The 12,827-nt window shown below is 58.8% G+C and overlaps 1 protein-coding gene across 4 annotated transcripts in view; it reads right to left on the minus strand.

Annotated features, from left to right (window-relative positions):
• Positions 1-1,142: 1,142 nt before the first annotated feature.
• CNTFR (ciliary neurotrophic factor receptor) overlaps positions 1,143-12,827 on the minus strand; it is a 58,220-nt gene continuing 46,535 nt past the window's right edge. For 2 of the 4 annotated variants that reach the window (XM_032635284.1, XM_032635282.1), the window contains exons 5-10: positions 7,645-7,762; positions 7,282-7,448; positions 6,071-6,234; positions 2,388-2,568; positions 1,871-2,039; positions 1,143-1,779 (exon numbers count right to left, since the gene is read on the minus strand). In XM_032635284.1, the coding sequence (XP_032491175.1) occupies position 1,779; positions 1,871-2,039; positions 2,388-2,568; positions 6,071-6,234; positions 7,282-7,448; positions 7,645-7,762 (800 nt within the window). In that variant the 3' untranslated portion in view covers positions 1,143-1,778. The remainder of the gene's footprint in view (positions 1,780-1,870; positions 2,040-2,387; positions 2,569-6,070; positions 6,235-7,281; positions 7,449-7,644; positions 7,763-12,827) is intronic. The other 2 variants (XM_032635286.1, XM_032635285.1) reach the window with 1 other exon arrangement.

The raw sequence follows: 12,827 nt of genomic DNA on the forward strand, positions 1-12,827 counted from the left end.
CTGGCAGCGAGACCAGCAAAGGAATGCTCATTTCCTGACCCTGGTCTGAGGAGGAGGGTTTGAACCGGGGTGCACGTGTGACTTGGGGGCAGCAGCTCAGTGGTGGTGCACTGCTCCGTGCCTGCCTGGGTGGTGAGGGCTTGGTTGTGCATGGACCAGTGTGTTCTGGCTTCGACTCCACTTCTCTTTTTGCTCCAGCCGCCTGGAGCGTGGCCAAGCCCGGCTCCCAGGTTGGGGCTGTGGCCTAACCCTTTGCCCCCACCCCCAGGCCAGAGGTGCCTGCCAACTTGGCCCCAGCCCCGGGTATTCTCAGCCAAGGAGCTGCAGGGAGGCGGCTCCGACAAGGGGGGCTGGACCTGAGGCAGCCAGGGGCCTCTCCTCTGAGGGGAAATCAAAGGGATCCTGGAGTCCCGGTTTGGGGACCGGAAGGGTGTGGGCAGAGGGTGTGGCGCTGGCCCAAAGACTGAGTACCCTGTAAAGCCGAAGCCCGCTCCCCTCCCACTCACACTGAGTCCTCACTGCAATCTAACCCTGGGGTAAACCTCGTACTCCGTGCTTCCCGTCCTGAAGCACGAGGCCAATGCCTGGTCACGTGCCAAGTGGCCTCCTTCGGGCAACCTCCCTGCCTGCCCAGGCTACTCTGCGCTCTGCACTCTCGGCCCTGGCTGAGCTCCAGGCCTGACCTGCTGGAACCCCGGCCTGTGTCTCCTGAATGGCAGGGATGACAACCCCTCCACCCCGAGGATGAAACCCGGCCTCCTCCCCTTCTTGCACCTCTGCCCCGTGGGTACAGCCAGGCCTGGGCACCCGTGGAAGGCAGCTCCAGAGATGACCCCTGACAGACCTTGGCCCTGCCAGGATTCAGTAGCCTCCGGGATGACTGGATGCCCCCGGCGTGGGACCTGCCTCACTGGGGCCCCTCGTTCCCCAAAACTCTGCCCATGGCCTCCAGGGAGCTCTACCCTCCAAAGAGGCGGGAAGCCCCGTCCATGGACACACCTGCCTGAGAGCTGAGCTGCCTCTCCCCACCTGTCTGGAGAGGGCTGTCTCTCTCCAACTCTAACTGCTTCCCTCCTCCAGGCCTCGAAGGGGAGAGGTCCTTGGACAAGGGCTACCCTCCCAAAGTGGGTCCGGTCCAAGGACTCATGAAATGGTGACGTTTAATGAGAACCCCCCACCCCCGTATATACATCTGTAAAAAATTCAAATACAGCAAGTTACCACTGAGTCTGACTACAGGGGACTGACAGGGCATTAAATACTGCGGGGCAGGAGCAGGAAAAGGGGAGGGTCGTACAAAACAGGGTGGAGGCGGGGCACTGAAAAGTGTGGGTGCCGGGGGAAGGGGATGGCCGGGCCCCCCCAGCGCCAGGAGCTTATAATCTGATGGTGGCAACAGAGACCCTGGAACAGACAGGAGGCTGGGACAGGAGGCGAGACTGTGATGTGAGGGGCTCCCCTCAGGCCCCCCAAGGGTTCCTGGGAGTCGCTGGCGTTGGAGGGCCCAGCCCCAGGGCTTAGGACGGAGGTGTGGGTGCTCTTTGGTGGGTGGGTTAGCTGCATGGCCCCCTGCCCTGAGTGGGGAGGGGGGCCGGCGTGGTGTGGCGGGGCTGGGGGGCGGCAGGCCCGGGCCTGCCGGGGTCTCTACAAATTGTGTCTCGAGAGAATGCCGAGGGTCCTCCTGCCCGTGTGCAAAATAGAAACCAGGGTCTTCGGGCTCAGCTCCGGCCTCCTGCTCCTCTGCAGGTGCGCTGGCATGTCCTCACGGGATGCCGGGCTCTGGGGGGACAGGGCAGGAGGCTGTGAGGGAAGAGGGTGGGGTCGGGGTCCCCTCGGGCTCCCCTCCACCACCCAGCCTCGCTCCACTTACCAGATCAGGAGACTGCCGGCAGCGGCGGCAGCGGCAGCCAGGGCCAGGGTGACAAGGACACTGATGAAGAAGGGCGCCGAGGGTCCTCCGCCGCTGCCCAGCTCCCCGGGGTCACAGATCTTCGTGGTAGGCGGGGGTGCCAGGGAGCTGGTGGTGCTGGCCGTGGTCTCTGGGGAACACGGGGGAAACTCAGAGACGGGCCGGGCCGGGGCTGGAGTCCCACCTCCATCTGGGGTCCACAGGCACACTGCTCCTGCTTCTTGTGTCAGACCAGGGCTGCCTCTCCTGTCAGACAGCCCCTGCCTCACCCATCAGGCAGGTCTTTGCTTCCCCAAGGCACCCGGAGGACCCCTCCATGCAGAGGCCCCTACCGAGAATGTGCAGACAGCAAGGACGAGTAACAGCAGGGGCTGGACAGACCGACGGGAGTGTGCCAGCCACACAGACTGTGGAGACCCCTGGGGCAGATGCTCCAAGCCCCAGGAGGAGAAGGAGGGAGGCCAGGGGGCGGGCTCACCGGGGGCCTGGGCCTCGGTGGTGAGGTGTCGTGGCTCCTCAGTCCAGGGTGTGGCGTGGGCGGCCACACTCCAGTCACTCCACGTCCCAATCTCATTGTCCTTGGCGGCCACCTGGATGATGTACTCCTTTCCAGCGTAGGCATCCGTGATGGTGTGCGCTGTGCCATCCGACAGCTCCACCTGCAGCCAAATCGCGGGGTGGGAGTGTATCGGGACGGCGGACCCTGGGGGTCACGAGAGTGAGGCACCCCCAGAAGAAGTGAGAACACTTGTGGGGAGAGAGGAGTGAAAACATCCCTGGAGGGAATGAGGACTTCCCTGGGGGGAGGACACTGAGAATATCCCTGGGAGAGTGAAGACTTCTCCGGGAGGAGACACCCCCCCCCCCCCCCCCCCCCCCCCCCCCGCCTCCCTCCGCCCACCAACAGGGAGCAAAGACAGTCCTGGGGGAGGAGATCTTTAAGGAGATGAGAAATGCCCCGAGGGGAGAGTGAGGAGGACTTTGCTCAGTGTCTTCACTCTGCTGTCACCCCAGCTCTCTCACTAGCCCCAGCCCAGTCCCAACTTCAGTTCCAGCCAGAGGCGACAAGAGGAATGGGGTGAGAGAGGCGTAATGCTGTGTTGCACTCCATCAAGGAGCTGTTTAAAGGGAAGGTTACAAACGCAGGCATGGCGCTAGGCTGCCCGAGTCCAAAGTTTAGCTCCATCCCCTACTAACTAGGTGACTGAGTTACCTAACTTCCACATGCCCTGCGGTCCTCATCTGTAAAACGGCGTTAATGATCGCTCTCACAGGGTTGTAATGAGGACTCAGGCACATGGTGAGCACCAGAGAGACTTCAGCCAGCTCTGTCGTTACCACGGCTTCCAGCTCAGAGCCTGGGCTCCCAGATGCCCGGTGCACCCACCAGCCTGGCCCCGGCGGGGTTTCCCCCTCAGGGTGGCCTCACTTACAGTCATCACCCTGCCTGAGGTGGAAAAGGGGTGGGGGGGCAGCTCCTGGGGCGGCAGGACAGCAGGACAGCTGCTCCATTTCCTCCTGGAGGCATGGCCATCCCACCCCTGCCCTGGCCAGCCCCATCCTGAGGGTCTCCCCCCACCCTCCAGGCTGGCCTGCCTGTCCGGCACCCCTCCCAGGCCCAGGCTGGGCTCTGGTTCATCTCAGCGGCACCCGCCGCCTCATTAAGGCGCCTCGTAAACAGGGGCAGCCGGCAGGGGTGGAGGGGGCAGCTGGCAGGGGTGGAGGAGGCCCCCCCGCCGCCCCAGCCGCTCTGAGCCACGTCTGGCTTCAGGGCATTTTTGGTCCCTGTTACACTCTTTCCCCAAGAAAACCAGGGTCTGGGCTACCTGACCTGACAGTCTGTGAGCCCATGTGCGTGTGTGTATGTGGATTCACGTGTGGGCAGCTGGGTCCAAGTGGGGCGGGAAAGCCTCCCAATTCCTCCAGGGTTTGTGAGCCTGAGATAGGAGGTACTGGTAAAGGCCAGAGTCGGTATGAGAGCCATTTTGGGCCCAGATCTGGGCTCAGTTAAGTCCTACTCCCAGCCCTGGAAGATCGGTGGGCCCCAGAGACCCCCCTCTCCTGGAGTTGGGGCCCAGTTCCACCTCTGGTCTCCCAGGCCCCTTCTGCTCTGCAAAGACCCCCTCTGGCTAAGTAGCCCTAGCTCATTCCGCTCCTTCTCCCTCTTCCCAGGATTTGACCCTCGGGCCTCCTCCTTTGATTCTGTCCCCCGGATCTCCACATCTGTCTTGCCCCAAAGGGAGAGGGCCATGGGGAGCAGATCAAATTACCACCTCATTGGTGGGCTTACGGTGGGCAACCAACCATACCTCTAGGAATGTGGCCTAGAAGCGCAGTGCCCTCCTGGAAGCCACATCTCCTAGGCCTGGGCCCTTCTTGTTAGGTTGTCACTGATCCCTTAATCCACCCCCTTAGGAGAATGGCTCCACAACTGTCAGGAATTCCCTAGTTGCTGGCATCCGCCTTTCCTAGGAGTCCTCCATCAGTCTGTGGCAGCAGACATCAAACATGCCCTCCCAGCCTTCCTGCTGAGTTAGGCCCAGAGCAGAAGATGCAGGGAACCCATGCTGGGTCCCAGTACTCACCTCCCCTTTGTCCATGCTGAGACAGCCCCTGCCAGACCTCACGGTGCCCATTCTTGTGTAATTCCTGACCTGTATCTCTCACATACTCCTGAAAATCCAAGTGATGTTTTACTCTGCTCTCACCTCCACTGCCCCTCCCAATCATATACCTGCCTCTCTCCAAGCTTAAGGACTGGGGAGAGTCCACTCTGTTCAGAGCAAAACTCAAGTTCAAAAGAGCCATAAATCTAGCCAACCACAATACCAATGTGACATGGAGCAGGGATAACTTGTGCCACAGGCCACTCATGTTCTTGCCACAGAGCCCACATATTTTGCTCTGCCCGCGTCAGCGTTGGGGTCAGCTCTGCCCACGGTGCAGGCCAGTGGGTGGCCTTGGCATGTTAGTCACATGCATGTAGGGAGCATGGTTCCTGCTGGGGGCCACGTGTGTGCGTGCATGTTCCCGTGTGTGTGTGGTAGGCAGTGTGCCAGGTCCACTGCAAGGCGTGTGCACTGCGACGCGCAGGGCTGCTGCCTGTAGCTAGTTAGCAGGAGAGGGGGGCTTGTGAAACTAGACCCTGGTTATTAGCAATGCATTAGTCGCGGGCAGCTGGCCAGGCGGGAGGGACTCCGGACTCTGTCAGGGAACATATGAGCATGTAAGCGGCCTTTGTGGGAGCCAGGCCTGCAACCAGGACAGGCGCCCTGGAATCGAATTACGCGCTTTAAAGGCCAGCTGGGAGAGGCGCAGGAGATGAGGTTGGAACCAGGTGGATGCGGTGGGGGCACAGGTTGACCCTGGGTGCCAGCCTGGGTTGCCCCAGGGCGCACCTTCCCAGCCCCAGACCTAGCCCACAGACCTCACGGGCCTCATAGCACCCACAGCCCTATGGGCCCAGGGCCCTCAAGGAGAGAGAAACTCAAGTCTGCCCCAAACCCCTGGCTGCTCCCCAGAGCTCGCTCTCGTAGCTTGATCAACATCCCAGACCACAGCCTGACCCCATACTGCCCCCCGTCCACTGCTTTGCTCCCGGTCCAGACCACCTTCTGACCCATAACTTTAAGCTGACCTCTAAGGTGGACTTGACTTTGGGGAGCCATGACACTAATCACGGCCTGAGCTCACACCCTGGACTGAGCTTGACTCTATTGCCTGATTCTGACCCCTTGAGCCCATCTGTGAGTCCTTGAGGACAGGGGCTATCGTGCCCCTTGGGTCTAGCACAGGCTCAGAGCCTGGCCCAGAGTGTAAGAGGGAGATGTCTGATCAGGGCTGAAGCCAGAGGTAAGAAAAGGGAAACACTGCCTGCCATCTGCCTCCCAGCATTTCTCTCTACTACCATGCGGAGCCACAACGACAGATGCGTTCCTGTTGCCCTAATGGGGGTCACCAGCAACCCCTAAGGACCTTAGATCAGGACACCTCCCTCAGCTCCATCCATCCTTCCAGGCCCACCTGGTCCCTTCTTCCCCCCGGAAAGCCTCTCTGACTGCCCTCAGGCTTCACGTTGGAACAGCTGGCAGCAGGGATACAGGGGCCTCCCACAACGTGTGGCTCTGATTCAGGCTCTCGGGATCTGGGCAGGGTACTCACATGCTGCCACTGGTCCAGGATGAGGGGTCGATAGCGCAGAAAGAACTTGAGAGGAAAGGACTCGGGGTCAGGCCAGGTCGAGGGGGTCTGCCATGTCACCTCTAGCCGGCGAGGGTTGCTGGGCACTGGCCGGGCTACCACGTTTTCTGGAGGGTCAGGCTTCACTGTTGAGGAAACACAGCTTCAGTACCACACTGATCTCTTGGAACAGCCCCATTTCGTCAACCCCAGCCGCCATGTCAACCAATGCACATCGATAATCATCGCTCTTCTCTGTTGTCAATTTTGGCAAACCACCGTTAACAACCATCTCATTACTTCCACCTTTCACATCCTTGTCATCACCAATGACGGTCACTACAGTCACTGTCACCAGCTCATGATATCAACGTCATAAATTTCATCCCATCATCAACCCCATCCTCGTGATGACGAGCATCCCAATTACTAAGCCTATGTCATGCCCTACCACTACCCTCATCATCACCTGGATCACTCCAGCCTGTACCAGCATCATATACTTCCCCAAGCCTGGCTTTTCACCTCAACTTTTCAGTTCCAAACTGAGACACGGCCTCGCTTGGAAGAGGCTGGGTTTGAAGCTGCTTTGTGGGTCAAAGGTAAAAGACAGTCCACAGGTGTTGCAGATCTAGGTTGGAAGTGAGCTGAGAATCTGATGAGAGCATCTAAGGGCCCAGCTCCCATAGCAAGAGACTGGCTGGGGATCCAGCCATGCTGGGGGGGGCAGGCGGAGGCACAGGGTCTGGCTGGGATGGGGCAGGGGCGGGCAGAGGGTCTGGCTGGGATGGGGGTGGGGGGAGGGCGGTATCTGTCCCAGTCCTGTCTCCTGTTCTGACACCTCATTCATCACAGGCCGTAAGGAAGCCATTAGCGTGGGGGGTGGGGGGGTGGAGGCTGCAGCTGCACAAGGGTCTGGCCCAGCCTGCCCTCCTCCCCCTCCTGCATGCTCTGGGAGCCAGAGAGACGATGGGAAGAGCCGCTGGAGAGGTCTCTTGGCCCCGGCAGGTGAAGAACATCCACTCAGGTGTTCACGGGCATATGCATGCCACGCATATGTGTACACATTATACGTTCCACATATACCTGGGCACACAATGTGGACACCCCCACCAATGCTCATATACACGTTGGCAAACATCCACTTACTCCCACTGGAGTATGCAGCAGGGTCCCGCCCCCTCCCCACGCACCAATGGTGAACTCATCGAAGGTGATAGCTGTGGCGTTGTGGCCCAGAGCGTTGCTGACACTTATCGAGACCTTGTACTTGACGGTGGAGAACAGGTGCATGTAGCGGATGTGGCAGCGGTTCTTGAGGGCCGGGTCCTTCTCACAGACCATAATCTTGGAGCCATGCCTGGGGAGGGATGAAGCCCAGGCACCGTTACCAACATCAAGGTCGGGTAGGGCAGAGGCTGGGGGAAGGTCAAGCCCGAGGCTGGGGGAAGGTCATGCCCAAGGCTGGGCTAGGGTCTGGACTGAGGGCATGGTGGGGGGCCGGGGGAGAGGTCAGAGGTCAGGGTTGGAACCAGGTCACAGGTGCATCTACTCACAGCACAGTCACATTGAAGGTGTTGGGGATGTAGGTGGGAGTGGGCAGATGCCAGCTGCAGTAGAAGCCCTTGGGATAAGTGTTGGAGCGGCAGCTGAGTACGGGCTCCCGCGGCGGCACTGGGGGTGAGGACAGCACGGTCAGGACACTCTTGGAGCCCCTAGTCCCCTGCGTTAGTGTGGGGACAGGTGGGCCCCAGAACCCCAGCTCTCCCCCTTCAATCCATCAGTAATGCCAGAGGTGGCGGGGGGAGGGTGCTGTCAGCGAGGGTCTGAGGCTTCCCAGGCCACAGAGAGCCAGATGTTTAATTAAAGGAAAACAAGGGCTGTATGGAGAGAGCCCCCCCACCTGCTCAATGGAGGTGGGAACGTGGGGCAGGGGGCTGCAGGCCTCAGCTCATCGATCACAGGATGGAGGTGATGTCTGGGGGAATCGGCCCCAGCCCCAAATCTCCTGCCACACTGCGTCCATTTCCAGAGGAAGATTGTGCAACAGAGGCCAAGGGGGGTTCTTGACCGGGTCCTCTGGTTGGTGGGGTGATCAGGGTGCACTCCCTGGAGAAGAGACATCCCAGGCTTCCCCTCGGGAGAGAATGAGAAACACGAGGACAGGCCTGGTGGCTCCACATGAACGACAGCACTGGGCGGCTGTTCATATGCACACATGTCACATATGTGTCTGTGTGTGACGAGAATGAGTGACGTGTGATGGAATGTGGGTACGTATGTAGGAACGTCTATGTGTATGGCTCTCAGAGCACATGTCTATGTGTGACTGCGTGTGTGTGCAGAGAGGAAGCTGCTGTTCCCTTGGTGTGTACCTCACCCCAGCCCCAGCCCCCAGCTTCTCCATCACAGACCCCTAAGGAAGCCCTTTAGGAAACTTCCTTGGTGATGCAGTGGTTAAGAATCCGCCTGCCAATGCAGGCGACACGGGTTTGAGCCCTGGTCCGGGAAGATCGCACATGCCGTGGAGCAACTAAGCCCGTGCGCCACAACTACTGAGCCTGCGCTCTAGAACCTGCGAGCCACAACTACTGAGCCTGCACTCTAGAACCTGCGAGCCACAACTACCGAGCCCGTGTGCCACAAATACTGAAGCCCATGACCCTAGATCCGGTGCTCCGCAACAAGAGCAGCCACTGCAGTGAGAAGCCCGCGCACTGCAACGAAGAGTAGCCCCCACTCACCACAACTAGAGAAAGCCCGAGCGCAGCAACGAAGACCCAACGCAGCCAAATATAAATAAATACATAAATTTATTTTAAAAAAGAAAAAAGCAGCCCTTTATATGGTCAGCACCTGCCTTTACTCTGGGGAACGCGGAGGGCCAGAGAGGGATGGGAACCTACCTGTGGTCACACAGCAAGCCAGAGCTGGTACTAAACACCAGGACAGGGATACCCACCAACACGACCACACACACATACTTGGGAAGTCCTCCCTGCTGTCTAACCACTCTTTTTGCTGCTGTGAGCACTTAGACCAGCTGTCCCACCCTCGGGCATTCGGTAAGGCATGAGGACAGCCGGCTCAGGTTCCTGGAAGGAGGCAGCTTCTGTGATCTGACCCAGGCAAGGCATGTCCGTCCACGGCTCCAGGGACACTGACACCTCCCTCCTGTGCCCCCCCACCCCGCCCTCTGCCTGACAGGTGGACAGGAAATGGGAGGGGGGCAGCTCAATAAGCCAGGGACGGTGAGGGGGAGTGCATGTCCACGCTTGCTGAGTGGCCGTGGTGATACTTGGGAGCCATGGGCTTCCATCCACAGTGTGCACGGGATTGTGAATGGCTGTGTGTCACTGCATGTACATGTCCAGTATATGTGAAGTATGTATGTATTGGGGCCGAACCCCCAAGGCCCGATCTGGCTTTGCAGCAGGAGAGATGAAGGCGTCAGAGAGGCATGAGAGGAGCTTGTATGTGGCAGGTGGTGTGGGCTACGCTGTGGGCAGAGGTGGCTCCAGCCCCTGGCCTGCAGGGGAGAGCTGGAGGCCAGCTGAGCCTGCACGAGGGGCAGCCTGCTTTCTGCCCGCTGCCGCCTGCCTCCCCCGGGGAGCCTTCCTGGCCCCATGTCCATCTTATGTCTCTTCCATGTTCATTCTGCGCGCCTCACGTACTCCGTGCCTATCTGCCCAGGGACACAGAGGCATGGTGTGTGTGTGGGGGGGGTGGCCAAGGACACAGGAAGCGCCTCGTGGGGGCCTGTGGGCCAGGCCGGAGTTGGCAGCCACCCCAGGAGGAAAGGACATTCCGAGGTTGGCTGAGAAGCCTCCACTGCCCCCTCCTACCACCACCCTCCCTTACCCCCAGCTTCAAAGGAGAAGGGCACTGGGCGGGGGGCGGGGGGGGGGCACTGAAGCCTGCAGAGTCAGCTCCCTGCCACCTGGGACTCTTCGGAGGGCAGAGCGGGCCATGGCACTGGACTCGCAGGCCCCCGCCCCCGCCCAGCCTCCCCATTGGCTGGTTTCCTCCATTTCCCTCTGACCGTCCTCTCCCCTCGGACCAGTCTCCCCTCAGACATCCCCCCGCAAACCAGTTCCCCTCTCTGACTGGGTAGGTCATGGGGGGTGGGGGGGAGGGCAGGCAGGGCTTTGTCTGTCATCTGGCTACTCTTCCCTGGCCCTGGGCCCTGAGTAGGGAAGGGCTTGGGTTTCCTGACAGGGACCAGGTTTCTCAGAGGGAAAAGGAGGAAAGAAAAACAAAGAAAAGGAAGAAAAGGAGTGACTTGCTGCAGCTGGAGCCCAGCTGAGCAGCCGGGTGGGCGGAGGTGGGGGTGCTGAGAGAGACCAAGTGTGAGGCTGTGGGACAGTATGCAGTGAGGAGGCCTGCTGGGAGCGCGCTGCAAGTCAGGGGAGAAGCTGTTTGTAAGAGACTGCCATTGTGAGGCTGTGTGCGTAACTCCGAGAGGCTTCCTGTGTGTAACTGGGACTCGGCAGCAGTGTCACTGCGATTGGCTGTGCGTGGCCGGGTGACTACATTTGTGTGGGGCTCGGGGTGAGGCTGTGTGACTTAGGGATTGTCTACACGTGTGAGGCTGTGTGGCTGAGGTCCTCCGTGCAAATGCGTGTAAATGCGCTGTTGTGTGTGAAACAGTGACAGCAGGACTACAAACCTGAGACACTGCGTATGAGACGGAACTTAAGTCTGAATGCATTTTTCGAATTGTGGGTGTGGGAAGGTGCCCAGAATTCCAAGTGTGTGCACACGTATGAGCTGAACACCGTGTGAGAGCGTGTTAGAGGCTGTGTGTGAGCAAAAGCCCATACGCATACGTGTCATGATATCACATACAGGCATGCTCCTGGATGCCCAGACTTCCTGAGTTGCCCCCACGGGGGCTCCTGAGATGCCCAAGTGACAGCATCAGCCCGTGGCAGGGCGTCCCTGAGTCCCACGCGGGGCTGTGTGCGTGTGCATGCGTGCGTGTACCCCCGCTGGCCCAGGATTTGTTTGTTTTCCTAACTGGCTTGTTTTTCCATGTCCAGCCCACCAAACCGCATGTTTTTCCTCTCATCTCGCCAGCCCGCCTGGGCTGGAGCCCCCGGCATGCACGAGGCCTGCCCGCCGGCTCAGAGAGGAGGGGGGGCAGGCTGCCCACACCCCTGGCCAGGCCAGATCAGGCCAGGCGGGGCGGGGTGACCCTTCCAGCTCCAGCCCTGCCCGGGCCGCACCCACACTCCTCCTCCTGCCTGGCATTCAAGGCCCACGGCCTGTGCTAACCTTATCTCATGACATCCCTCGAGGCACCCCAACTTCTGGACTCCTAAATGCCCGCCTTCTACCCGTCTTTTCTCCCCAATTTCTTCTTCAACCACAGGCTGCTCTCTCCTTCCCCACCAAACAGAGCTGAGGAGGAAGCGATGCCGAACCAGGGGTTCGGGAGTTCCTGTCCTGATCCATCAAATACAAATATTTTAAAACTGGACAAAGAACTGTCTATTTAAAATTAGTCACTTAATCTCTGATTTATTTCAGCTTAAAATCAGAATGACATGGAATTAGCAGTGTCTAAGGAAACAAAAGGATGCTACTAAAAGGAACCTTGTGATCCTGTTTCCTAATGTGGGGGATCCTTTCATCACCCCGGGTAGGGGCCTCCTTGCTGGTTGTGACCATCTGCCTGAGGGCAGGAAGGTGGGTCAGGAGGAAGCAGTTCAGGGATCAAGCCTGATTAAGGGGACTTCCAACGGAATATTTTTATGATCAGGTTCCCTTGGAAATAGAGACATGAAAATCTTATATGTTTAGGATAAATACTGAACAATTTTTAGTTTGAATGGCCCACAAATCAGGGGTAGCTCTGTCCTGTTCTCTGAGCACTGGCGAGAAGGATAATTTGATACTGAGTGTTGCCAAACCCAGTCTCTTGTTACTAATATAAAGTGACTGAAACAATCATGGTTAATGTCCCCTGTTCCTCTGACCAACTCTTTAGAAGGAAACAAGGCAATGAGAGATAAGTATCTGTAACTAATGCTACAGCCAACTCACGGCCAGCTCTCCTCTGACAGGCAGGGCCTGGGAAGTGGTCAACACTATATATAAAAGGTCTGGGGCTTCCCTGGTGGCGCAGTGGTTGAGAATCTGCCTGCCGATGCAAAGGACATGGGTTTGAGCCCTGGTCTGGGAAGATCCCACATGCCGCGGAGCAATTAGGCCCGTGAGCCTCAACTACTGAGCCTGTGCGTCTGGAGCCTGTGCTCCGCAACTAAGAGAGGCCGCCATAGTGAGAGGCCCGTGCACCGCAATGAAGAGTGGCCCCTGCTTGCTGCGAAGACCCAACACAGCCAAAAATAAATAAATTAATTAATTAATTAATTTTTAAAAAACTTATTAAAAAAAAGGTCTGGGCTCTGCTCACAAAGGGCAGCTGTGGGTATGGCCGCAGGCATTACATCTAGACCCAATCCCCTTCCAATGACCTCTCAAAGAAAATCGAGGCATCAGGAATGGGGGCCCAGAGCCACCAAGGCCCAGCCATCACATCCAGCCTTGTCCACCCTGAGGACTTCTGGGACTCGAACTGAGAAGACAAGGGTATGGGTGACTTGTACCAAGTTGGCCTCATACTCCTTGCATGCCACTCAATACATGGCCTTTTCCCCATGTAAGGGCCCAGGGCTAGGCTGCGTGGTCCACTTCTAACGTACCCTGTGGTGGGCCAGGGAGGACTCTGGTGGGC

The sequence above is a fragment of the Phocoena sinus genome, chromosome 6 (genome assembly GCF_008692025.1).
Source record: "Phocoena sinus isolate mPhoSin1 chromosome 6, mPhoSin1.pri, whole genome shotgun sequence".
Lineage (NCBI taxonomy): Eukaryota > Metazoa > Chordata > Mammalia > Artiodactyla > Phocoenidae > Phocoena > Phocoena sinus.